The sequence below is a fragment of the Gossypium hirsutum genome, chromosome A02 (genome assembly GCF_007990345.1).
Source record: "Gossypium hirsutum isolate 1008001.06 chromosome A02, Gossypium_hirsutum_v2.1, whole genome shotgun sequence".
Classification (NCBI taxonomy): domain Eukaryota; kingdom Viridiplantae; phylum Streptophyta; class Magnoliopsida; order Malvales; family Malvaceae; genus Gossypium; species Gossypium hirsutum.
Genome location: NC_053425.1, coordinates 9,167,917 through 9,194,909, shown reverse-complemented (window position 1 = coordinate 9,194,909; position 26,993 = coordinate 9,167,917). Strand labels below are relative to the sequence as shown.

At 33.9% G+C, this 26,993-nt stretch overlaps 1 protein-coding gene across 4 annotated transcripts; it reads left to right on the top strand.

The window, feature by feature from the left end:
• The first annotated feature begins 9,562 nt into the window (after positions 1-9,562).
• On the top strand, positions 9,563-24,078 carry LOC107951537 (squamosa promoter-binding-like protein 1). Of its 4 annotated transcripts, none has more exons than XM_041090391.1 (11): positions 9,566-10,061; positions 10,174-10,812; positions 11,112-11,276; positions 12,445-13,085; positions 13,575-13,649; positions 13,738-13,845; positions 13,936-14,053; positions 21,515-21,656; positions 21,818-21,968; positions 22,453-23,091; positions 23,380-24,078. In XM_041090391.1, exons 2-11 carry the CDS (start codon positions 10,563-10,565, stop codon positions 23,833-23,835), a joined length of 2,745 nt encoding a protein of 914 aa, XP_040946325.1. In that variant the 5' UTR covers positions 9,566-10,061; positions 10,174-10,562; the 3' UTR covers positions 23,836-24,078. The 4 variants fall into 4 exon arrangements, with proteins under 4 accessions (XP_016742100.1, XP_040946325.1, XP_016742099.1 ...); XM_016886610.2 differs by having other exon boundaries at positions 11,095-11,276; XM_016886611.2 differs by having other exon boundaries at positions 9,563-10,812; positions 11,095-11,276.
• Positions 24,079-26,993: the final 2,915 nt, after the last annotated feature.

Sequence of the window (26,993 nt, the reverse complement as noted above, 5' to 3'; positions counted from 1 at the left end):
TCAATATAATCCCAAAAGATTCTCCATAATCCAAGGGGTGTAAATGATCAATCTAAACCAATCCAATCTTTAAGGATAGTAACATGCAATGGATTGGTCTTTAAATTCGGGCTTCCATATATCAACAATATTAGCACCATTCACAGCCAATAGATTTTGTTTCAATAAATTACCACGCAAGGTTAATGGCCGCTTTCAATTGGCACTGAATAAACCACTTCAAAAGCTTGACTCAACAATATTGATAAATCATATAGATTAGACAACCAAACATCAAATGATATTAAAAATCTACGTTCAAAAAATTTTAGTCTAAGCAAAAATTAACAAGAATTTAGTGTTGTAGCATATGAGTCATATTTTTAAACAAATAATATAAAAGAATTGTGTCAAAAGGAATTCTTAATTCCTAATTTGATTTAGCAAATTTTAAAATCTTCATAGAATGTGTAAAGGAAAATTAAACAAATATAAAGAAAACATATGCCAATAGGAGTAAAGAACTTTTAGAGTTTGTTAGATAAAAAATATCAAGAGAGGCTAGATTGGTGTTTTAAAAATTTTCAAAATGAAAGGTAGGACAGTTGAAAATAAATTAACACAATGATTTATAGTGATTCAACCTCAATTACCTAGTTTGACAACTTTAGCTCCTTTTGTAATGACCCGATAGTTACGGGTATCGAAAAGTGTATTTTAGGGTCTCCGTTTTCGTAAAACAGACTCGTAAATATTTATTAAAAATATTTATGAAGTTAGTTGTGTGGTTAATTAGGTTTTGGCTAGGTGAATTAGCTTGGATTAAGGGAAATTAGGTGTAAAGATTAAATTAAATAAAAGATGAAAGTTTAATTACAGATTAAAGAAAAGTAAAGGGACTAATTGAGAATTAAACCTAAATTTACAAGTGTTTGGTGTTGAAAAGGGAGATGTGTAAAATTAATATTCATATAATTAAATTATATTATAAATTTTAAATATTATTATATTATTATATTATTATATTATTATATTAAAACATAAAACAAAACAAATAAAGAATAGAAATAGAATAGAACCGGACAAGCAAAAACGAAAAAGGAAAGAAAAAGAAAGGAGGAAAGAAAGAAGGAGAAATTAGGGTTTTAAGGTTCAAAGCTCAATTGGTAATTTAATTTAGTCTTTTTTCTTGTAATTTTTATGTTTTTTAAAGTCTTAGAGTTAAATACTATTTAATCTATGTTGAAAATTTAGAAAATGCTAAATTTTTAGATGGTGTTCACGTTGAATAATTTGAGTATTTGGGACTAAATTGATAGAATTTTAAGTTAGAAATGAAAAGGGAATTGAATTGTAAAATAAAGTATTAAGTTTTGAGTTATAGGGACTAAATTGAGAAAATTTCAAAATTTAGAGATTTAAGTGAAATTAGAGAGTTGAATTTAGCCTAAAGTGGAAATTGAATGAAAATATGGAATTAGTTTGGAGAAATAAAGTTAGTCTCAGTTTAAGGACTAAATTGGAATTTAGGCAAAAGTTGAATAAAAATTTAAATATTCAATGTGAAATTGTATTGTATTAATGAATTTCAATTGTTTCAATTTCGTAGCTAACGTTATGTAGAAAACCTCGGTTAAGAAGGGAAAAGAAAAAGTCAACAAGGAGTAACTAGGAAATTCTGGTTTGTATTTCTATAATCCAAATATATTAAATATTAATTGTTGTATTTTTTATTTAATGCTTATGGTAAGTGAATAAGGTGAGTAAATAGTATTATGATATTGCATTGAATATATACGAATTTATGATTAATGTGATATTTGAATATTGGATGATTTTGGCAACTGAAAAATGATTTGAAACCCTATTAACTGTATCAAGTTGAGTCGGGTATAGATGGCATGCCATAGCATTGGAAGAGTTTAAGGATACTTCAACTTCGAGTTGATGAGACACTGGGTGTCACATTATTACTTCGGATAAATTTGATGAGGTATTGGGTACCAATTTACTTCAGCATGGCTGATGAGACACTAGATGTCAACTTATTGCTTCGAATTATCCGATGAGGCACTGGGTGCCAAATTGGTGTGTTTTGGTTGGATCCGTGTATCCGTCAGAGTCCGAGTTATGTTAATAAGGGAAAATATAGAAAGAGGTACTTTGAATGGTATTGAAAAACATTGAATGTGGAATGGAAATGAATTGTGTAATATATTGAGAAAAGCTATTTGAAATAGCAAGAGATGAGAATTGGAAATACCATGAATGGTGCATTTATGAAATTGATTATTTTAATAATCTTTGTTATGGTGAGATTAATTATATAACTTTGATTATTGTATGATTTAAATGTATATGTTATATTAATTTACCTTTAAGCATTTGGATTATAGAAATACCACTGAGTTCATACTCCCCGTACGACTTGTTTTCCGTGCGCAGGTTAGATGTTAAAGTTGATCATCGATTCGACATCTACAGCAATCCCTATAACACCCCCTACCCGTATCCGTCGTCGGAATAGAGTACGAGGCATTACCGAGGAGTACAAAACACTTACAGATAATTTAAATATATTTTCATAACAACTTGTCTCGATTTCATACTATTTCATATTTAAGCTTTACTCACCAAAGTATTTGAAATATCATCTTTATGCAAATAGCACACATGAGGTACATAATTCCATAATTAAGAATGAACACATTTATCAAACATATTCCACATTCATATATCAATGTCTCATGTCTCCATATATCAATAACCGTTATTTTTCTTGTTTTTCAGATAATTATGTGTAATCATTCATAAGCATGCAATTCATTGTTTTTTCCTGTCAATCACAATTTCAAATGACAAATTCATGTGAATGAGCTCAACCTCATTAGCTGTTTAAATTCTGTCACTTTGATTCACATACTCAAAATTTACTAACATAACCTGTCAAACACAATCTCTGAATGATGAAATCACATAATTGAGCTAAATTTCAATGTTCACTAAAATCTGTCATATAAATTCAAATAATAATTACCAAAACTTTGTCAAATTGGAGAACGTCTTATGAAATTGAGTACGTCATTACTCAGTGCTACGATTCATAACTCAGTATGGTTTTCCTCATTGAAATACCATACCTACATTTCACAACTCGGTATGGGAAATGCCATACCTACACTTCTTAACTCAGTATGGATAATACCATACCTATATTTCTCAACTCGGTATGGATGATACCATACCTACGTTTCACAACTCAGTATGGATGATACCATACCTACATTTCTCAACTCGGTATGGATGATACCATACCTACATATAAATTCAAATAATAATTACCAAAACTTTGTCAAATTGGAGAACATCTTATGAAATTGAGTACGTCATTACCCAGTGCTACGATTCATAACTCAGTATGGTTTTCCTCATTGAAATACCATACCTACATTTCACAACTCGGTATGGGAAATGCCATACCTACACTTCTTAACTCAGTATGGATAATACCATACCTATGTTTCTCAACTCGGTATGGATGATACCATACCTACATTTCTCAACTCGGTATGGATGATACCATACATACATTTCACAACTCGGTATAAATGATACCATACCTACGTTTCACATCTCGGTATGGTTAATACCATACCTACTTTTCACAACTCGGTATGGCTAATACCATACCCACGTATCATAGCTCAGTATGGACGACGCCATACCTACATTTCACAACTCGGTATGGTTATACCATACCTATATTTCGCACTTTGCCATGGATCAACCATTATCTTTTCCATCAATTCATATTGTCACTGAAAGTGCTCAATTTGATCGTTTATTCAATTTTCATGCTTTTACATTATTCACGATTTTATCATCAATTCATATGAAATAACACATCATGAAATTCATAAAATTAACAATTGGTCACTAAAATTTAGCTATACAAACTCACAAGTACGATTTTTATATTATAACGATAATCATAATTTCATAATAAATATTTTAAATAAAACATTATATCATTTCTTATTCAACATTTATCGATTATAATCGGGCATGTGATCAATTTATACCCAAGTCATTCACCCTCCTCCTCCTCTCCATCCACGTCCTTAGTATAAATAACACACTTGTAATTAACATTGTCCATAATTTTTACTATTTACTTATGTAAATATTCAAGCTGTCCATCTATGTCATAGTCACTAAATTATTTTTATCTTGAGCTAAAAAAATCCAAATTAAGATCCATAAATTTTCCAAGAAACTAGACTCATATGTATTCTTACCATAAAAATTTCATAATTTTTGGTTGGGCCAATTAATACAGTTTATTCATTGAAGTCTCCCCTTATCTGCTGTCTGACAGTTCCGACCATTCTTCACTAAAAATTAATTATCTCCTCGTACAGGATTTGAATGATGTCTTCGTTTATTTTTCTTAAAAATAGACTCATTCAGGATTTTAAACATATAAATTTAAGCCCCTAATTATTTTTATCCAATTTTTTATGATTTTACAAAATCAGAACAGGGGAACCCGAAATCATTCTGACCTTGTCTCACAAAATTTATCATATCTCATTATTTACAATTCCATTGCTTACATCATTTCTTCTATAAGAAACTAGACTCAATAAGCTTTAATTTCATATTTTATTTATCCTCTAATTCCATTTCTAAAATTTTTGGTGATTTTTCAAAGTTAGACTACTGCTACTGTCCAAAACAGTTTTAGTGCAAAATGTTGATTTCCATTTTGCCCCAAATTTCACAATTCATACAATTCAGTCCTTGCTCAATTAACCCCTAAATTAAGATAATTTTCTCAATTGATACTTTTCCTAGACATTATAAGTTATTTCATAACTATTGAAATTCAGAATTTCTACATAAAACTCTAACTTCAAACTCTTTTACAATTAGGTCCCAAACATTCACTTTCTATTCAATTCTTTCAATAAAATCAGCATATAAACAATTTAAAGCTATAATTCCATGCCAAATCATCATATAATTCTAGCACATATTCATATCAACTTTCAATTTCTTTCATAGAATAAAAAACTAATGAATTCAACAAGTGGACCTAGTTGTAAAAGTCACAAAAACACAAAATATTCAAGAAATAATCAAGAATTGAACTTACTTGAAGTAAAAAAATATGAAAACCCAGCTTAAGGGAACTCTTCCATGGCGTTTTTGCTGGTGAGAATGCAGAAAAATAAAGAGAAATCTAGAAAATTCTACTTTAGTCCTAGCTTTATTAAGTAAATTTTGCAATTTTCTAATTTTGCCCTTAATTCTCCTTATTTTCTTGCTAATTTCATGCCCTGGCCGTCCATCCCAAATAGACCTTGGGTCTGTTTCCTTTTAAACCCTCTTTCTTTTATCATTTAAGCTATTTAATCATTTCCCACAATTTTGCATTTGATATAATTTAGTCCTTTTTGTTCAATTAACTATCAGAACTTTAAAATTTCTTGACGAAACTTTAATACTAACATATTAACACTCCATAAATATTTATAAAAATATTTATGGCTCAATTTAAAATTCTCGAGGTCTCAATACCTCATTTTCGATTCTAATTATTTTAATATTTATTTTTAGTACACTATTCACTTTTTCAAAATTTTTCCTAACTTTACATTTAACTTATACTCACTAAATTAATAATATTTCCTACTCATTTTTTGGATTTAGTGATCTCGAATCATTGTTCTGACACCACTGAAAATTAGGCTGTTACAATCCTGAACTTAAAACATGCTGACATAGGTTTCTTTTTGTGTCGGCATGTACGTAGATTGTCTTAAGTATGTCATTTTGGAAATGAATGTAAATGATATTATAAGTTGAAATTGATTGATTATATAAAAGTATATGTGTTATTTTGATGCTATAAAATGATATGTTTTGGTTAAAGTATGAATGAACTTAACATAGGCAAATTTGAGTTGTTATTTGGTATGAAATTAGATTTGGCTTGAATGAAATTAATTGGATTGATTTGAATAGTATATGTGAAATACCTATGAGGGTACATTGGTTAGGTCATTGGATTGATTGTTTGGGCATGTTTTATATGTATTTAAATGTGTTTTGGATTGGTTGAATTCTGGTTGAATATTTGGTTTTTTAGTTGCTTGGTGTTCAAGTTTGCATGGAAGGGAAAACTTGGTGAAAAAGGTTCATTTTGAGTCCATATAGCAAGACATACGGGCGTGTAACTGGACTGTGTGAGACACACAGCTATCACATGGGCGTGTGGTTCGGCTGTGTGTCCCCTGCAACTTTAAAATTTCAAAACAGAATGCACAGGTAATTTCACACAGGTAGAGACACGGGCGTGTGTTTCAGCCGTGTGGCCTAAGTCAGAGAGTTACACAAGGTCAGACACGGCCTACGGCACGGGCGTGTCCTATGGTCACATGGGCGTGTCCTTTGACCACACCGGCGTGTGTGCCCTGGATCTAGGAAAATTTTTGAAATTTCACGAAAAAATTTCGAAGTACTCGATTTGTTTTTATCATGTGTTTTGGGCTCAAGGGCTCATAAAAAGGACAATATAATTGAATTATGATGTTTATGTGTGGACGATTAAGTAATATTTGTTTTTAATCTGAAAAGTACAATAATGCTTCATAACTCTATGCTAGCGACGAATAAGGGTTAGGGAGTGTTACACCTTTTGCTAAAGATTTTTTCAATTCTCTCTTTTATAGTTAATACCTTTCAAGGATAGGGTATAACATTTACAACTTCTATCTTTTGCTAGCTTTGCAAAGCCTAATTAAAAATCCTCTCAATTTACAAAATGGTGAAATATTGTAAACAAAGGACCCTTGTAAGGGTGGGTGTTTAGAAAGTGTAACCTGTCTCAATTATAAATAAACACTTAAACAAAGAAACGAAACTAAATCTAGCAAGTGTTTACGTACAAGGCGTGAGAATAAGAAGAATGAAAAAAGGAATCTTGAAATATAAGCTCTTGATCTTTGAAACTTGTTTTCTTATCTTCGTTTGAGCATAAAGTAAAACTCTATTTATATCCTCTCATTGATTTCTAGCCGTTTGGGATAGTCGCATGGAGTTTCTAGCTATTTGGAGCATTAAATGCATGAGTTATTATAACCTTGCAACTTGAGGTATTGATACCTAGGTATCAATAATTCCAAGAAAAATAACTATTAGAAACATAAAGATATCAATACCTTGAAACCCAGAATCAATACTTTTGGGTTAGGTATTGATACCTTAAAGTATTGATTCCTTTAAAATATGTATAAATACTTTATCCTTTTAGAAATAGTTGTGGCTACTGACTTCTTGATGTATTGATACTTCAGTGTAGGTATCAATATTAATACATTAACCTCTAGAATTGATTGTGAAAACTGTTTTGAGGTATTGATTACTTAAAGGTTAGATATTGATACTAAACCACTAAAATGCCTTAAAATCATTTTTAAACACCTTAAAAAAGACTCGGGATAAACTCAAAAACATTTAATACAAATCAAAACTTTTTTGACAACTTATTTTTGAGTATTTGTAATCATTGAAAATATTTTAAATGTATTAGTTGATACATACAAACATTTATGATTCATTTAGATTGTTTGGTGATATTTAAATTATGAAAACAAGTTTTTGTGCACTAAAGTCGTAACTATGTATTATTCTTCGAAAACATAAGCAGGAGATTGTTTGTAATTTTTTATTTATTAGACTTGATTATGGTTTGAGTTATCTGTTTATATTCGAATGTTCATTTGAAAAGTGAAAGTGTTTGGGTAAAAATATAGGCTCGAAAAATAGATTTGGACAAAAAAATAAGGCCCGTTTGTTAAATGGGGTGGGCCTCAGGTAAGATTTTTTGCCTGGGCCCGACCTAGCCCGGTCTGAATAAGTTGCTTTGTTGTTGTTTTGTTGTCATTTCACTACTATATTGCTACTATTTTGTTGTTATTGTTTGGATATTATATAAGTCTTATTTTATTGTTAATTTTGCTATTGTTTTAGAGACATTTACTTGTTAAGTTTAGTGTTTTTTAAGTAACTTTTTTTTAATTTATTTTCAATTTGTTAGAAAACATTTATATTAATCAAAGTTTTTAATGTATTATATTTTTTTAATTTGTTTTCATAAAAAATATAGAAAAAATTAATACGGAAGGGTCAAACTCGGGTTTAACATTTTTAATTTAGACAGGACTTGGACAGAATTTAAACTCATTTTTACAGGCCTAAAATTTTGCATCGACCCAACCCATGATCAGGTCTAGTTATACTCGTTATGTTTTTGCTCTTTATCTATGGAGAATAAATAAATAAACTAAAAAATATCTTCATCGCTTCAAAAGCTTCTCCAAATAGATCAGACTACGGTTTTTTTTTTTAATTATCTATTAATTTACTAAAGATGTTGGATTTTATAGTTTATAGAATCCACATTGCTAGAATTCTATGAATGAACTGCAGTTTAAATGCATTGTACCTCAGACAAGCTTGATTACGTCTCATTCTCCCTATGCCTATTTTAGTGTGCAATACATACAGCAGGCTGCTGGGAGCATACAGAATATAACGTTAGTAATACTAAGGTTCACAATCACAGCCACTACCAGCCGCTGTGCTTCTCACAATTCATTCACAACCTTTCCTTATGGTCAAAATACCAAGAATCAAATCCATGGAAATGAATTACCTAATTTATCTTTCACCTTTTTTCACATCTCTCTCTTTCAACTTTGAAAATGTTTACATATACGAAACCAACACCTGCTTTCCTATCACAATGTTCATACATGTTGCTTACACATGTCACATGTGTATATGTAACACGTTTTTTTTTCTTTTTGAAAATCATGTAAAGTTTTAGGTTTAGATTCACACAGATTTGTCAATATTTTACACCAAATTTAGAGATTCAGCAAAAATAAATTTCTAGGAGGTTCAAAGAAAGGAGAAGGAATTCAAAATATAGTTATAGTGAGTCAAAAACTCGAACGGCTCCCCCATTAAGGAAGGTGACGACAGAATCAAAGGGAGTCCACTCATTGAATGGTCTCCATCAATTTCTCCAGATTCTTCTCTTTGATGCTACCTAATTATATTTGCATTTGCTTTCACATTTGCTGTCCAATGAGTTGAGAAATGCACATGCATGACTTCAAATTTAATGTGAATCCTTGAAGCTTTTGGGTACTGAGGATCAAAGAAAAAAATAAAAGAGAAAGATGGACATGCGAACACACCAGCCTAGTTGGGAACTTTTGGGGTCCTATTTTACTTCTACTACTAATCTACAATACAGGTCATTGCCATTCCCAAAGAGTAGGAAAAGGTTTTTTTTTTTTGGGAAGGGGGGGGGGGATCCTCCAGTTTCCACAAAGAAGAGTACTTTTTCATAATTTTTTTTTTGGGGGGGTGGTTAATATTCTAGTCTAGCAATCATTTCGGTTTAATTTTTATTACAGTGAGTTTGAGAGTTTGAGAGCGAAAGACACGGATGTGGGGCTTGGATTCCTTATAAAATAAATGCTAGTACTTTTTAATAAACAGAAAAAGTGTTGTCTCTTTCTCTCTATGAACCACCTTTATAATCTCACAAACTCTCTCCTAACCTTTTCCTAAATTTCCTCTCTCTTTTTTTTTTGGTAAATAAATTTCCTCTCTTTTCACCTTGCTTCCAAGCACACCACTGTTCCTTTCCCTTCTTCAACTTGTTTCCCCTGGGGTTCCACTTCTCCTTTTAACATTTTCTGCCCAAGTTTTTTCTTTTTGTATTGCTTACTTTTTCTCCTTTTTTTTTCCTCATGAATTTGATGCTTATTGAAACTGCTGGCTTATCACGCTTGTTGTGGCTGTTGGTGATCAACTCTAATTCAAAAACTTTCCAGAATTTGAATAAAGGGATGATTTTGTTATTTGTTTTGAGGTGATTAGCTGATGATTAGACAAGTTTGGACATGTGGGTGAGCCTTCTTTTTGTCCATGAATACCTTGGGTGAATGCTTATGGACTAGTGCCGGTGAATGGATGGTAGATAGGCTAATCATTTTCAGGTTTTGTGTCTTTGGACAATTCACCCGCTTTAAAGTTTCATCATTTTTATAATAGATTCTTGTTTAATTTCTCAACTTGTCTTAATTCAATTGGAATTCTGCAACTTGGTAGTTTTGAGGGCTTTTTGAGTAGATGAATGGAGGGTAAATTTGGAGGCAAGCCTCATCATTTTTATGGTCCAACGGTATCTGATTTGAAAGCAGCTGAAAAGAAGAGTGTAGAATGGGATTTGAATGACTGGAAATGGGACGGTGATCTTTTTACAGCTACTCCATTAAACCCGGTGCCATCAGATTGTAGGAGTAGGCAGTTGTTTCCTGATGGGCCTGAAAATGCGCCAAATGCAGGTCCCTCACATAGTTCATCTTCTTGTTCAGAACACAGCAGTCCTGGAAATGAGAAAGGAAAGAGAAAGATGCAGAATAAGAAAAGGGCTGTCGTTGTTCTCGATGATGATGATGATGATGATAATGATGATGATGATGATGGGGTAAAAGGTGATGCTGGTTCACTTAAGTTGCAACTTGGAGGACAGGTTTACCCTATCATGGATGAGGATGCTAAGTGTGGGAAGAAAACCAAGGTTACTGGGACTCCTTGCCGTGCAGTTTGTCAGGTGGAGGATTGTAGGGCTGATCTTAGCAAAGCCAAGGATTATCATCGACGGCATAAAGTTTGTGATGTGCATTCTAAGGCCACTAAAGCACTGGTGGGAAATGTTATGCAGCGCTTCTGTCAACAGTGTAGTAGGTGGGTTATATTTTATTACATTTGTGTTTTTGTGTGCGTGCGTGTGTGTGTGTGTGTGCGCGCGTGTGAAATATATACTACTAAGAATCTGAATCTTAAGAACATAGACTATGATCCTGACCTTGGTCATTATATATTGCTTTGTGAGTGCATTTCACATATTATCATCTTTAACTTATTGTTTACTTACGGGTTTAGTTTAGATGCTCTTAAAATCAGCCCATGCTGCAGAAAACTCTCTGTTCTCCATTTAGATGCAACTTGCTTAAAACTTATGGGCAGGTTTCATGTTCTTCAAGAGTTTGATGAAGGGAAGAGGAGCTGTCGTAGACGTTTGGCTGGTCATAACCGACGTAGGAGGAAGACTCATCCTGATAATTTACCTACTGCTAATTCACTGAATGATGAAAGGAATAGTAGTTTTTTGCTGATAAGTCTTCTGAGGATTCTCTCCAGTATGCATTGTAAGTATCTTCTCTAACACAAAATTAGTCATGTCGCTGCTTAAATATGACAGTGGCATCAATTAATTTGCTTAGATGACCTACTGAAAGCTACAGATGAGATCAAGGCTCCTGGATTTTCTGCTTTATGCACATTACCTTTTACTTTCCTTGTCAATAGGTCTATGAAATTAGTACCTACTTCTCTTTGTGACAGAATAATAGATGGATTGACAATGTTCTTGTGGTTAACATGGTCTTCATTGCAGATAAATTGATTTGCATTGAACCACGTAACATAGGACTCTTGAATCTTGGAGTAGATAGGACTTGTCCATACATCTAGCTCATTTGAAATGCGGCCTAAATCGTAATGACTTACTATAGAATAAGTTCTTGCAAGTCAGTTCTTTTAGTTAGAGTGCTGGAGGGTAGTAGTTGATAGGAAATAAAGATAATGGAAAAACGAACAAATTGCTTATAGGTGTAAAAGTATTATTTTACTTTGATAACTAGAATTGCAAAATGAATTCGTAAGTGTAGTAATGGTAAACTTCGAAACTTGGGACCGAGTACAGGTTCTAAATAGATTTTGAAAATATATCTTAGAGGTAGTAATGGTAAATTTTAAAACTTGGAACTGGATATAATTTGGAGCTATGAGTTATGGTAGATGTTGGTTTTACTTTGGTAACTGAATTTATAAAGGAATTTGGAGCCACGAGTTTTCATATTAAGCTTGAAAGAGATTGGTGACTTTGCAAATCCTAATGTTTCCTACTAACGACAGAATGGTTAAAATTTTCAGTATTTTGTACTTATGGTTTTTGAGGTATCTTCACACACATGTTTCCTGCCCAATCAAATTACATGGAAGTTTACAACTGAAATAGATGTTAGATCTGATGTGGATGACATATTTTCTGGTGATGATTGGCCAGCGGTTATGTATAGTGTCACTGATCACTGGTTCCTTGGCAAATCCTACACTTATTTAGAACTCATTAAATTTATTTCTTCAGGATACTTGGAAGATGGAGCCACTTATATTAACTTGCTTCATATTTCTCAAATCATTTTGATATGCTTTTAGTTTAATCATTATATGTTTTTCCTCACTTCCTCTCTAATTTCCTCTGTCACTCTTCTTCCTTCACTTGAAGAACTTTTGGCTTCTATAAAATTGTAGCTAACAACTCTGACCAAGCTAAGGATCAAGATCTACTTGCTCATCTGTTGAGGAGCCTGGCCAATGTAGCTTGTTCAACTAATGGAAGAAACTTATCTGGATTTCTTCAAGGTTTCCATGGTGCAGCAAATGCTGGGAGGTCTCTTGGGAATCTTGAAAAGCCGAATGATGTAGTTTCTGGCAGTACTGAACATGTTAGGCCTTCTGGTTCTGCCTCTAAAATAGACGGCTGTGCTAATCTCGCGGAGTGGCAGGGGGCTATGGGTTATTGTGGGACTGTGCCTACTTCTGATTTGTCACATAGAAGAGCTAACAATGATGCTCAAGATGGAATTCTGTCTGGTTCGCCATCTAGAACACTGATTTGGTCGGGGGCCGGCTTTCAACCCAGAGCAAGTGAAACAGGGGATACAGTTGAGAGGATCAGAATTGATAAGATAGACTTGAATAATGTTTATGATGACTCACAAGACTATGTAGAGAACTTAGAAAGATCTCTGGTCCTTAAAAATCCTGTAAATGGTTCTTTGCATGGCTCTGTGGGTGTGCCTGAATCACTCAAGTCAAGTCCTCCTCAACTGAGTAAGAACTCAGATTTAACCCCTAGTCAGTCACCATCTACCTCTAGTGGAGAGGCTCAGGTGTGTTACCATCTCTTTTCTTTTTAGAGAGCTCAATTTTCTTGAGTTTTGTCACCTTCCAACTATATTTTAGGACAGACAAAAATTGCTTGCCGACTTATTACCTTCTATAAAGATTTATTATCATTATGTTCAATTGAATATTGTTAGATCGCATGATATTTACCATTCATTAACAGTATGTAAAGCTTTTTAAGTTATATTCTCCGTTCTTTATATCTGTTTCTCTTAAGTGTATTTTGCACTGAGATAGACACTCTCATGTAATCAATCAACTAATATGCATGTGCAATGCAACTGTGTTTTACTTGTTTTTTCAGTTTTGAAGAAATTATTTTGAAAGGCTTTTGGACTGCCTCATTCTCTATTTTCTAATATTTTGTTCTATGATTGAAAGAGCATAATGCATCAAAGCAGAATTATGTGAAGTTATCTTAGGGATGTTAAAACATTTTCTGACTTGACTGCAATTTTCTTGCCTATGTTCAGAGTCGCACTGATCGAATCGTTTTTAAGCTCTTTGGAAAGAACCCAAATGATTTTCCTATTGCTCTACGTAGACAGGTAACTTGTAGAATTATTTAGTTTAAAGGTATTTTGATAATTCTTCATGGAGTTGGTTCCATTCTGTGGAAATCATTGAACTTTTCAGATCCTTGAGTGGCTATCCCACAGTCCTACCGACATTGAAAGCTACATAAGACCTGGCTGCATAATATTAACAATATATCTTTGTTTACGAGAGTCTGCCTGGGAAGAGGTATGCTTTGTCGGAGATGGTAAAGTGGGAGTTACATCTATTATTCAGGAAAAGCCTTACTGATCTTCTTTCTTACTGTTTTACATTCAGCTATGCTATGATCTCGGTTCCAGCTTGAGAAGGCTAGTTGATGTGTCCAATGACTCTTTCTGGAAAACTGGATGGGTGTATGCTAGGGTTCAGCACTCTGTAGCATTTATTTATAATGGTTCCGCTCTCTCTCTCTCTCTCTCTAAAGACGCACACACAAACATATGTGTATATACAATATATATATGCATCTGCTTTAGTGCTTGTATGTGTCTATTTGTCTGTCTATGATAAAATTAGAGATGAATACTCTAATGTATGGAGGAAAAACTCACTCAAAAGTATATATTTCTTAAAAATATGTATATATACATGAAGATTGAATCAACTTAAGGAAAGAATATCTCTTAATTAGAATATCTAAAAATCAGTTGTAATCACTAAAGATACTAATTAATGCTAACAAATAATCAAAAGGTTATCAATACTCCTCCTCAAGCTGGTGCATAGATGTCTCGCATGCCCAACTTGCAAAGAAGATTATGATAAGTCTTACAGTTGAGCCCTTTATTAAAAACACCTGCCAGCTGTTTTTTGGATCCTAGATAAGATAGACTTAAGGCAACATTGACTACTTTTTCCTTGATAAAATGACGATCTATTTTGATGTGCTTGGTTCTATCATGTTGCATTGGATTTCGAGCTATACTGATGGCCGCTTTGTTGTCACAGTACAAGGTTGTTCCATTTTCATTCAACAACTTCAGCTTTTCCAATACCTTTTGCAGCCATAAAAGCTCACAAACACCTTGAGCCATGGCCCTATATTTAGCCTCTGCACTTGATCGAGTCACGACATTGTGTTTCTTACTCCTCTAAGTGACTAATTTTCCTCCCACAAGAGTACAATAACCCGTTGTAAACCTTCTGTCATTAAGAGAGCCAGCCCAATCTGCATCTGTAAATACTTTTATCTTGAGATGACTATTTTTGGAGAAGAGAATATCTTTGCCTGGTGCAGACTTCAAATAGCACAATTTGCAATACTGTCTGCATACGAGTTTCGCGAGGATCATGCATAAACTGGCTTACCAAACTAACTGCATAGGCTATATTAGGTCAAGTATGTGCAAGATAAATCAATCTTCCGACGAGTCTTTGATATCTCTCTTTATCCACCATTTCATCGATCCTTGCTTATAACTTGTGATTACTCTCAATAGGTGATTCTGTTGGTTTGCAACCTAACATGTCTGTCTCTATCAAAAGATCTAAGACATATTTTCTTTGGGAAATAAAGATTCCTTTTTCGATCTGGTCACTTCTATTCCGAGGAAATATGAAAGTTTTCAAGAGAGCTTTTAATAAAACTGTTCTATTATTATTAACTAAAGAATTGAACTTAAATAGAGAAAAGAGTCCTAATCCTAATTAGAAAAATAGTTCCCTTATTCTAATAAACTACTAAAACATAAAAGAAAATAGTTCCCTTATTCTAATAAACTACTAAAAGATAAAATAAAAATATTCCTAGAATATGAATAAAACTTATCTAACTAAATAAGATTTATCTACCTAAATAAATTTAAAATATATACATATTTCAACACCCTCCCTCAAGTTGGTACATATATATCAATCATGCCCAACTTGCTAACAAGAAAATCAAAGCTCGTCTTAGAGAGTCCTTTGGTGAGTATGTCAGCAATTTGTTGTTTTGAAGGAACAAACGGCATGCACACTTGGCCTTCTTCAATCTTCTCCTTGATAAAGTGTCTATCAATCTCAACATGTTTAGTTCTGTCATGTTGGACCAGGTTGTGAGTAATACTAATGGCAGCTTTGCTATCACAGTACAACTTCATTGGTGAAGTTATTGGTTTCCTCAGCTCTTCCATAATTCTTTTTAACCACATCATTTCACAAATTCCTTGAGCCATTGATCTAAACTCAGCCTCTGCACTACTTCTTGCTACAACACTTTGTTTTTTGCTTCGCCAAGTCACAAGGTTTCCCCAAACAAATGTACAGTATCCTGATGTAGATCTTCTATCTGTTATTGAGCCTGCCCAATCTGTATATGTATAAGCTTCAATTCGTCTTTGTTCGGATTTCTTGAAGAATAAGCCCTTTCCAGGTGAACTCTTCAAGTATCTTAGAATTCGAAACACTGCTTTTTCATGTTCCTCCATTGGGGAGTGCATAAATTGACTCACTAAGCTCACTGCAAAAGTTATGTCTGGCCTTGTATGTGATAAGTAAATTAACTTACCAACTAATCTTTGGCACTGCCACTAATCGACCTTCTTTATTTCCGAATTTTACATTTGGATCAATTGGTGTGTCAGTTGGGCGGCAACCACTCATCCCAGCCTCTTTTAAAAGATCAATCACATATTTTTTCTGAGAGACCATAAGACCCTTCTTTGATCGAGCAACTTCCATTCCAAGAAAGTATTTCAAAGGGCCTAAGTCTTTGATCTCAAACTCCAATGCTAGATACTCTTTGAGACGCCTTATTTCATCGACATCATCTCCTGTAAGAATGATATCATCGACATAAACTATAATAACTGCTATTCTACCTTTTTGTGAATGTCGATAGAACATTGTGTGATCAGCTTGCCCTTGTGAGTAACCTTGTTTTTTAACAACTTGAGTGAATCGTTCAAACCAAGCTCGAGGAGACTGCTTTAGACCATACAAAGATTTCTTGAGTTTACATACTCGAGTTCCAAATTTTTCTTCAAAACCTGGAGCAGGATCCATGTAAACTTCTTCAAGTTTCTCATTTAGGAAAGCATTCTTCACATCTAGCTACTGTAAAGACCAGTCAAGATTAACAGCAATTGAGAAAAGAACTCTAACGGAATTTAATTTGGCCACTGGAGTAAACGTTTCAAGATAATCTATCCCGTATGTTTGAGTCTACCCTTTAGCCACCAACCGGGCTTTGTATCTATCTAAAGATCCATCTTGTTTGAATTTGGTTGTGAACACTCATTTGCGGCCTACTGTTTTTTTCCCTACAGGTAATTCCATTGTTTCCTATGTACCTGTTTTTTCAAGAGCGCACATCTCCTCTAAAATAGCCTCCTTCCACTCAGGAACCTGTAAAGCATCTTTCACATTTTTGGGTATTTTTACAGTATCGAGACACGAAACAAAGGTTGAGAATGTCGAAGACAAGGCTTTATAGGATACAAAGTTAGACATGGGATATTTGACAATATTTCTAACACCTTTTCTTTTGGCAATTGGAATATCTAAATCAAAAAAATCATTGGCTGGATTATGAGCTTTACCTGGACTTTTGACAGGATCTTGCGGGTCGGATTCTTGGTGATGAATCTGGTGGATTCCACTTTCTTGATTTCGATTTCTTCTTGAGTAAACAATTAACTCCTTTGTTTGTTCTTTATTCTCATGATCAGACTCTACACCTTCATACTTCTTTTCATTAACAGTAACATTATTAATTTTTGTGTTAATCATAAATTCGCCTTCCCCATTATTAGAATCCCTATGTTGTATATTCCTAGTCTTTTCTTGATCAATTATAGAATCTTCCTTAGTATAATTCCCTCTCTGAATATTAGAATCAAAATAAGATTGTGTTTCTACAAATTTGTCATCCATGGTAACAATAATCTTCCTATCAACTGGATTATAACATTTGTAACCATTTTTTATTATAACATGGTAACTCGAGTGTGCCAATATTTTTTGCAGTGATTGCACCAATGTTTTTTTCTTTTTTCACTATCATCATAAATTTTAATAGATACAAGAGCAGAATTATCATCATTAGCTTCAAACCCTGGCTTTAACATTACTTTTCTCCTTGTCTCCTCTCTTCTAACCTCAGAAAAAATCTCACGAAGTTTTGGAAGCGGTTTTTTCCCTAGGATCCGAGATCTCACTTCATCAAATTCTTTATTTAAACCAGCCAGAAACAAATAAGCTCTTTCATTCTCTTCTTTTTTCATAGCTTTTACACCATCTCCGAAACACTCCCATTCATCATTATAACACTGATCCAGTTCTTGCCAAAGAGACATCATCTTGTTATAATAAAGAGTAACTTCTTTTTCCCCTTGCCTAGCTTTTCACAGTTTTATTTTTAACTCAAAAATCTGTGAAGCGTTTTCTAAATCTGAACAGGTGTCTTTCACAGCGTCCCAAACATCTTTAGCAGTTGGGAGAAAAAGAAAAGGTTTACTTACGGATGCTTCCATGGAATTAATAAGCCACGCAATTATCATAGAATTTTCTGACCTCCACTTGCTTGGATCGTCCACCTGTGGTTACTCAACTTCTCCATTTAAATGACCTAGCTTGTCGCGCCCATCAATTGCTAATTTTACGAACTGCGACCATTCCAGATAATTCTTGCCATTCAACTTGTGAGATGTCAGTTGAAAAGAAAGGTGAGACGCCTCTGTCCCTTGAGTCCTTGTACTCTCGGTAGTTGTTTCAACGGTACAACTTTTTTCCTCTGTTTGATTGCTGGACCTCTTATCTCCAGTGAAGGTTGTTTTAACCATGATGTTACTAGAGATTTAACCTAGCTCAGATGCCATGAAAGTTTTCACGAGAGCTTTTAATAAAACTGTTCTATTATTATTAACTAAAGAACTAAACTTAAATAGAGAAAAGAGTCCTAATCCTAATTAGGAAAATAGTTCACTTATCCTAATAAACTATTAAAATATAAAAGAAAATAGCTCCCTTATTCTAATAAACTACTAAAAGATAAAATAAAAATATTCTTATAATATGAATAAAACTTATCTACCTAAATAAGATTTATCTACCTAAATAAATTTAAAATATATACATATTTCAACAAAATATTGTAATTTTTCCAAGTCTTTGATTTCAAATTCCTGAGCCAATTATTTCTTAAGTCGGGTCATTTCTTCCTTTTCATCTCCTGTCATAATTATGTCATCAACATAAACTATAAGGAGAGTAATCTTATCCTTGTGATGTTTTATAAAGAGGGTATGATCGCATTACTTTGTCGATAGCCAAACGAAACCATAGCCTTACTAAATTTGTCAAACCAGGCTTTAGGAGATTGCTTTAGTCCATATATGGACTTTTTCAGTCTACATACCTTCCCTTGAGTATCGTTATCCTCAAATCCTAGAGGGACTCTCATATACACTTCTTCTTCCAAGTCTCCATGTATGAAGGCATTTTTTACATCAAGCTGCTGTAAGTCCCAGTTGAGATTTGCTGCACATGATAAAAGGATCCTAATCGTGTTCAACTTAGCAATTGGAGCAAATGTTTCTTGATAATCCACTCCATATGTTTGAGTGAATCCTTGCGCTACTAATCTAACTTTGAGTCTTTCAATTGAACCATCAATCTTATACTTGATAGTAAACACCCATTTGCAGCCAACCATTTTCTGCCCCTCAAGAGAATTAATCAGTTCCCATGTCTCATTTTTTGCTAAAGCCCTCATTTCTTCAATCATAGCCTTCTTCTATCTTGGATCAGTGACAGCATCTCTTTGATCATGTGGAATAGACATAGAGAACAAAGATAAAACAAAAGCTCAATAGGATGGGGATAACGAATCATACAAGACAAAGTTAGAAATAGGATGTAAAGCGCAAGTTCTAACACCTTTCAGTAGCAAACTTAGGTAAAGAAGACTCACCTGACAGTGAAGAGTTAGGGCATAAAGTAGATTGTATGATGACATAATTTTTCTTGCCTTCTCTAGTGTAAGTCTTTAAATCAGGCCTATCCAACAATCGTTTGCTAGTCTTCTCTTAAAGCGAAGTCTCTATTAGAACTAAATTCTCACTCGAAAGAGTAACAGAATAAGGTGTCATCTCTTAATTTTCAATCTCCCCCCGAAGAGATGATTGTTATAAGTAAAGTAGGGTTCATCCTCACGAAATGTTACATCCATACTGACATAATACTTCCTAGATAGATGATGATAACATTTGTAACTCTTCTGTCTGGAGGAGTATCCAATAAAAACACATTTGACTGCTCGATGATCCAGTTTGCTCCCATATCGAAGATGAATGAAGCAAACACAGCCAAAGACCTTCGGTGAAATTGGGTAATCCGTCTTGCCCTGTAAGGTTTCTATGGGACTTTTAAAATCAAGGAATCGAAGAGGCATCCGATTAATGAGATAAGCAACAACCAAGGTTGCATCCCCCAATAAGGCTTTGGGAGGTTCATAGTGAATATAAGTGATCTAGCAAGCTCCAAAAGATGCCGATTTTTTTCTTTCGGCAAGACCATCTTGAGCACTTGTACCTGGACAACTGGTTTGATGCAAAATCCCATATGAATCTAAATAATCATTAAAGTTATACTCGGTTCCATTATCAGTTCACAAAATCTTAACCTTAGCATCAAACTGAGTAGTAATCAATTTATGAAAGAATGAAAATACGATAAAACATTACTTTTGGACTTTAATAAAAAAACTCATGTCATCCGAGTGCAACAATCAATAAATGTAACAAACCAACGATTATCAAATAAAGAAATAAGGCAAGTAAGTCCCCAAACATCCTAATGAATAGTCTCAAAAGGAACAATACTTCTATTATTACGTAAAGGATAACTGTTTCTTGTATGCTTAGCAAACTCACAAGCATCACAAACTAAAGAGTCTAACTAAATTCTTGAAAACAAAGCAGCAAACTCACGCGCAGCGCGTGAAACAAAGCTGCAGCAGCTTGCAACGGCACGTGAGGCCCACGCGCGGGTCTTCTGGTCACTGGTTTCGCCGGTGAGTGTATGCTGACTCCAATGGTAGGGGCGGTGAGGGAAAAAAATAATGCTAGGGTGGAAAGTACCAATTCTGTGTTTCTAGGGTTTTTGGAAAAAATAAAGAAAAAAATCTCAAAAGTATATATTTCTTATAAATATGTACAACTATATATACATGAAGATTGAATCAACTTAGGGAAAGAATATTTCTTAATTCAACTTAAGGAAAGAATATTTCTTAATTAGAATATCTAAAAATCAGTCGTAATCTCTAAAGATGGTAATTAATGCTATCAAATAATCAAAAGATTCTCAACAGTCTGTGATCTTGAAAGAGTTCCTCAGCGACAGTTGCTCCGTTTTTTTTTGTTGCTAGGGCAAAAATTTATCAATACTTGAAAACATTTCATACAATCCAAAGAAAACCATAACTCCTAATTCTAATACATTACAATCACCAGAAAACGGTAACACGTAAACCAATATGCAAGCAAGACATAGTAGTACAAAGAAACCAGAAACACCACAAATCAGAAGCCAGAAAACAGAAAAAGATCCATAAAGGGCAATACAATCACCGAAACATCTCAGCTTCAAGAACTGGATTCTCCACATCTGCCTCAGTATCTCCGATACAGTTGTCTGTTTTAGTGTGTGATAAATACCAAGAAATCAGATGACTTTATCTGCACATATTTTGATATGCTTCTCTTTCTATAGGCTGCAAAGACTGAAATATAATCCCACTGAAGCCATGACTCTCTGCTTTCATTAGCAACTTTAAAATTCTTCTTTTCATTTAATTACCAACAAATTAGTACTTCGCATAGACATTGTCAAAAGACTAGCCTATGTTTTTTTGCCCCCATCTATGCTGCAGGAAGGGTTGTGTTGGATGCTCCTTTACCTCTGAAAAGCCACCGAAATTGTAAGATCTCAAGCATCAAGCCAATTGCTGTATCAGTAACTGAGAGAGCTCAATTTGTTGTTAAAGGCTTTAACCTTAATCAATCCAGCACAAGGTATTTCTTCATTATCTTTGAATCCAGCTATGCTTTCTTTTCATCCTTTATTCAGTAGAATGTGTACGCAGACAGACGTAATAAAAGACTAATAGTATAAAAAAAGAGTTATACTGTTAGTTTACCTGAAAAAGTACTAAATCCAACTACCTCTGGTTCAGGTTACTCTGTGCGGTTGAAGGAAAATATCTGGTGCAGGAAACTTGTTATGACTTGATGGATGCTGTTGATCCCATCAATGAACAAGATAAACTACAACACCTTTGTTTTCTATGCCCTATACCAAATGTTTCTGGAAGAGGATTTATTGAGGTGCAGTCATAGTTTGGTGTTTTCCTATCATATTCTTTGTTCACGATGAAATTTGATTAGACATAGTAAATTACTTAAGTATCTATGATGAAAGCTTGTTTGAGATTTCAAGATGATAGATCTATAGTACAAAACCATGTAGCCTTGTAATGCAGTTGTGGATGTGCTGTTTTGGTTGTTTGGGAGAATAGCGTTGGGGTTGGATATGGGCCTTAACATCTCATTTCCTGTGAAATATTGTTACTAGATATGCATACTGTCTTGATCAAATAATATCATCTGCTTTGAAACCAAGCAACCGAGTCAGTCACTTGGTAAATATCATTGGAAAGGAGTCCACTAAGTGCTAGTTGAGAGCTGAGACTTGGTCTTAGATTTTTAAAAGAAAATAGCGGATCCACAAATTATTTGTGTTCTGCATAGATGGGAGTGTGTTTTTCCTCTCCACTCTAATGCATGGATTTTGGTCATATGATTCTATCAGGTTGAAGACTTTGGACTCAGCAGCACCTTTTTCCCATTCATAGTTGCAGAGCAAGAAGTGTGTTCTGAGATTTGTACTCTGGAAGGAGTGATAGAAACAGCTGTACCAACCGTTGACATTAACAAAAACGAGGAGAAAATGGAAACCAGGAATCAGGCACTGGACTTTATACATGAAATGGGATGGCTTCTTCATAGAAATCACTTGAACAGGAAGCTGGGTGACATGAACCCCAATCTAAATCTCTTTCCTTTCAGGCGGTTCAAGTGGCTTATGGAATTCTCCATGGACCATGACTGGTGTGCCGTAGTTAAGAAACTTCTGGGCATTCTCTTTGACAGAACAGTTGATTTAGGGGACCATAGTTCTATGGAGTTTGCTTTGTTGGATATGTGTCTGCTCCACAGAGCTGTCCGAAGAAACTGCAGGCCCATGGTAGAATTACTATTAAGATATGTTCCTAATAAAGTATTGGATAAGCCTGGATCTAAGCAGAAGCTATCAGTGGATGGAAACGACTATGGATTTATGTTTAAACCAAATGTTGTCGGGCCTGCTGGGTTGACTCCTCTTCACGTGGTAGCTAGTCGGGAAGGCTGCGAGAATGTTTTAGATGCATTAACTGATGATCCTGGATTGGTATCTCCTGATGTCTCTCTTTGTATTTTCAACATAATGCATTATGTTTGTCATTGGCAGGCATCCTATTGAGTATAATAATCATGATCCCTATGTGCCTGCCCCTCCACATCCTCTTTCTATATTTTACTGATTTATGATCTTAACTCCTGAACTTGAACTGCTCTAATGCTGATTGATATCTTTGGACCATCTCTATCTTTGTGAAAATGTTTTTTGATTTTCTTGGGTTAAGATCCGCAATAATGCTCCTCTTCCGGTGCCGACCTGACTGTGTGTCTTCTCCAGGTGGCAATTGAAGCATGGAAAAGTGCTCAAGACTGCACAGGTTTGACACCTAATGATTATGCACGCCTTCAAGGTCACTACAGCTACATCCACTTGGTTCAGAGAAAAATCAACAAAAAATCAGAATGTGGTTATGTTGTGCTGGATATCCCTGGAACCCCATTAGACTGCAACTCCAAGCAGAAACTATCAGATGGAACCAGATCGGCAATGGCCGTCAGTCTGGAGATTCAAAAGATTAAGAAGAAACCGAGGCAGGATGGTTGCAAGGCATGTGAAAAGAAGCTGGCCTATGGAAACAGAACAACATCCCTGGTATATAGGCCGACCATGCTCTCCATGGTTGCTATTGCTGCTGTGTGTGTATGTGTGGCTCTGCTCTTCAAAAGCTCCCCTGAAGTTCTTTATGTATTCCGACCATTCAGGTGGGAACTGTTGAAGTATGGGTCCAGCTAAGGTAGCTAGGTAAGATACCAGATTCTGATTAAAGGCTGAAAAACATACGCCAATTGTATCTACATAGCTAAGTGGAAATTTCACCATATAATGTACTTGTGATAGTTCACTTCAGCTAAATATAGGGAGAGAGAGTTTACAATTATGGAGGTGTATTTGATGGAGTAATCCAGATCACCTCTTATTCTTACCCACATTCCAACTCTGGGTCTGCCTAATTCTAACACGAAAATGCCTTTAAAAGAACTTTAAAATTCTTTCTCATTAATTTACAGATTGCTATAATGGTGGCCTTTGCACTACAAGTAATATTGGGTCCGATCTTTAGCCTAAAAAAATGCAGCTTGGGGAAAAAGGAGGGGGGGGGGGAAGCTTCAGCAGGCTTGATAGGCCTTTGTGGTAACCAAATCAGTCCATCCATCCACCAAGCTACCATTATAATCCCAAGCCAGCAGTGTTTCCAACCCTTTTGATCCAAGTTATTGCCTCTGATATCCGCTCAGGTTTGAGTCCAAGAGAGGTCGGGAGATCCAATTCTTCCACGCTTAACTCTAAACTTACAATTGAAAAAGATATTTGCATCTTAATCCAAAGTAACTCCAAAAATGATGAAAATTAAACAAAGTATGAATAAAATATAACTATAAATATAATAAAAACTAACATAAAGCTAAAATTCCTAAAATACTAGGAAAATTAAACTTAAATAATTCTAAATATGAGAATTATCAATACTATCAATACTTTTTTGGTCGTCCTAAAAAATAATTATTTAATTTAAGCCATTTAACGCAAATTTTAGTTTTGTTCCCTAAAAATCTTTTAATTTCATCTCAAAAACAAAAATTTTGGCTTGGGTTGCAAGCTTTAACTTACGTGCATAATGTTGGAATCACTAGTAATCTTTGATCAGTCATACAACGATGAATTAATTCTCGAGTATTATACACACGATTGTCACTCTATGGAGATGGGCATGCCCGAAATTAGCTTTTTTACAGTAATAATATTAAATAAATAATTATATACCAAATTAGTATGTCAGCCAGATTATATATTAAAATGGTATATCAGAGGCAGTGGAGGGTGGTGCATAGGTGGCATCACCCATTTTTTTTCTTAAAATTATTTCTTTAATGTATGAAAATAATAATTTTATATTAGTAGTGCCTTGTTGGTAGGAGGCACCACAAAAAAATAAGGGTTTCAGGTTTAGTATATGCTCGCGTAGAAATAGGGGAATGGTATATAAGGGTGGTGCCATATCAATAGGTAGCACTAGTGACCCTTATCTGATAGGCGGCACCGGTGAAGTAGATTTGGGGGTCTTTTCAATGGTCCCAATGAAGAAGAAAAATAGTTTAACAAAAAAAAAAGATAGCAGAAGAGAAGAAAAAAGAGAAGGAGAAAAAAGAAAGAAAAAAAAAAGAAGAAAAATGAAAGGATAATGAATTTTTATTTTTTTTTAAATAGAAGGGATTATGATGAGGATAAATATTTATTAGTATTGTGTAGTTTGTTTATTGTTATTTTTATGTTGTTTTTAATTTATTTTGTTAGTAACTATTATAAATTGTTTGTTTAATTTAATGTTTATTGTGATTTGTTAGGTTATGAATGTAATTTTTTTTATTTTTTAATTTATTTTACAGTTATTGTGTTAGTAATTTTTGTGATTAGGTTAATTGTTTGTTTAGTTTCATGTTTATTGTGATTTGTTAGGCTATGAATGTAATCTTTTTATTATTTTTAAATTTATTTTAAATTTATTATTAATTGTTAATTAGTGATGACACCAGAGAAAAATAGATAAATACTGAAATTCGAAAAAAAATTATTTTCTGTCACGGATATTGGTAGAAATGACAATAAATTTTATATTACCTGATGAGATAACAACTTCAGCATAAAGGGAGAAAGTTGATAAGATGATGAGAGAATTGTAAGATTATAGAATGAAACCAAAAGAAGACAGTTCAACACCTTATAGTCGTAAATCAAAAGATGCAAGAAGTGTTATGGAAGGGTCATGAACTGATTAGAAAGAATAAAGTGTAATAATTGACCCTTAGAGGGACATTAATAGAACGGAGCATCAAATCATTTTAGACCAAATTTGGAAGACATTGGTACTACGAACCTATTGGAATATAGTTATATACTTCGTGAAGTTTATAATCTCTTATGGAGCAAAGAAAATAGCGAGAGAAAATGTAGGTTCGTGAAAGTTGACTGAGAAGTAAAATGCCTTTGACATGCCATGGATGGATAAATTAGTTGTTAGGAAATTACCAAGAGAATTTATAAATTCAATACCCATTGTAAAGATTGAAGAGGAAGAAGATCCTAAGGAACTTCCAAATTGGATTGTAGAAGATGAATTTGAAAAGAATTCAAAATTTAATATAGAGAATTTCTCGGAGGAAGATACAAAATCGGAGATGGAAGAAAACGTAGAAAGGAGTTTAAGTGGTTAAATGTAAAGATAAAGTAAACGTTGGAGAGTAGATAATGTAAAAAAAAGGAGTAAATATGGTTGTGCATGTAAAAAATGAGAACTAAAAAAGTCTGAGCTTATGAATGAAAAGTTTTGCATATTGATACAATTTTGGTCTTTTTTTCATTAAATTTTTTATTTAAGTAATTTTTTTACTGTTCGAAATTATTTTGAGAATTTTTATTTCTTTTTTAACAGATTTAGTATTGAAGATGGATAATCAGTTTTTCGTATGCGTTTATTTTGATGGAGTAATTTTGACAACAACAGTTGGATGTATATTTGAATGTCGCCAACAAATAGCAATGAGATTTAATAGAAATGTCCCGTTTGATTATATGAAGGAAATGATTAGTGCAAAAATTGTTAGACATTGTGGGAGAAGGATTTCAAAACTTTTCTACAAGTTTCCAGTTTCGATAGATCCCATCAAATTCACCAAGATGGAACTTGTAGACAATGAAGACGTGGAGACAATGGTTGCTCTTTATTGTGGGAACTGGAGCGACTAAAATGCACCGATTCAGTTATTTGTTGAGTTAGTTGGTGTGAAGCCAACTAAAGATCCCACTCCATTAGGTGAAGAACATGGAGCTCAAGAGTTGTGTGTGGTGGTTCCGATATCGTACATTGATAGTCAATAGACTGTAAGTGGGATCGA

Bases quoted from the DNA above. Each gene is read 5' to 3' on its own strand.
- LOC107951537 (XM_016886611.2), top strand. From the start codon at position 10,199: ATGGAGGGTAAATTTGGAGGCAAGCCTCATCATTTTTATGGTCCAACG. The intron at 13,086-13,574 runs GTGTGTTACCAT...GCCTATGTTCAG, and splicing joins CCTCTAGTGGAGAGGCTCAG to AGTCGCACTGATCGAATCGT. The intron at 21,969-22,452 runs GTGCAGTCATAG...TGATTCTATCAG, and splicing joins CTGGAAGAGGATTTATTGAG to GTTGAAGACTTTGGACTCAG.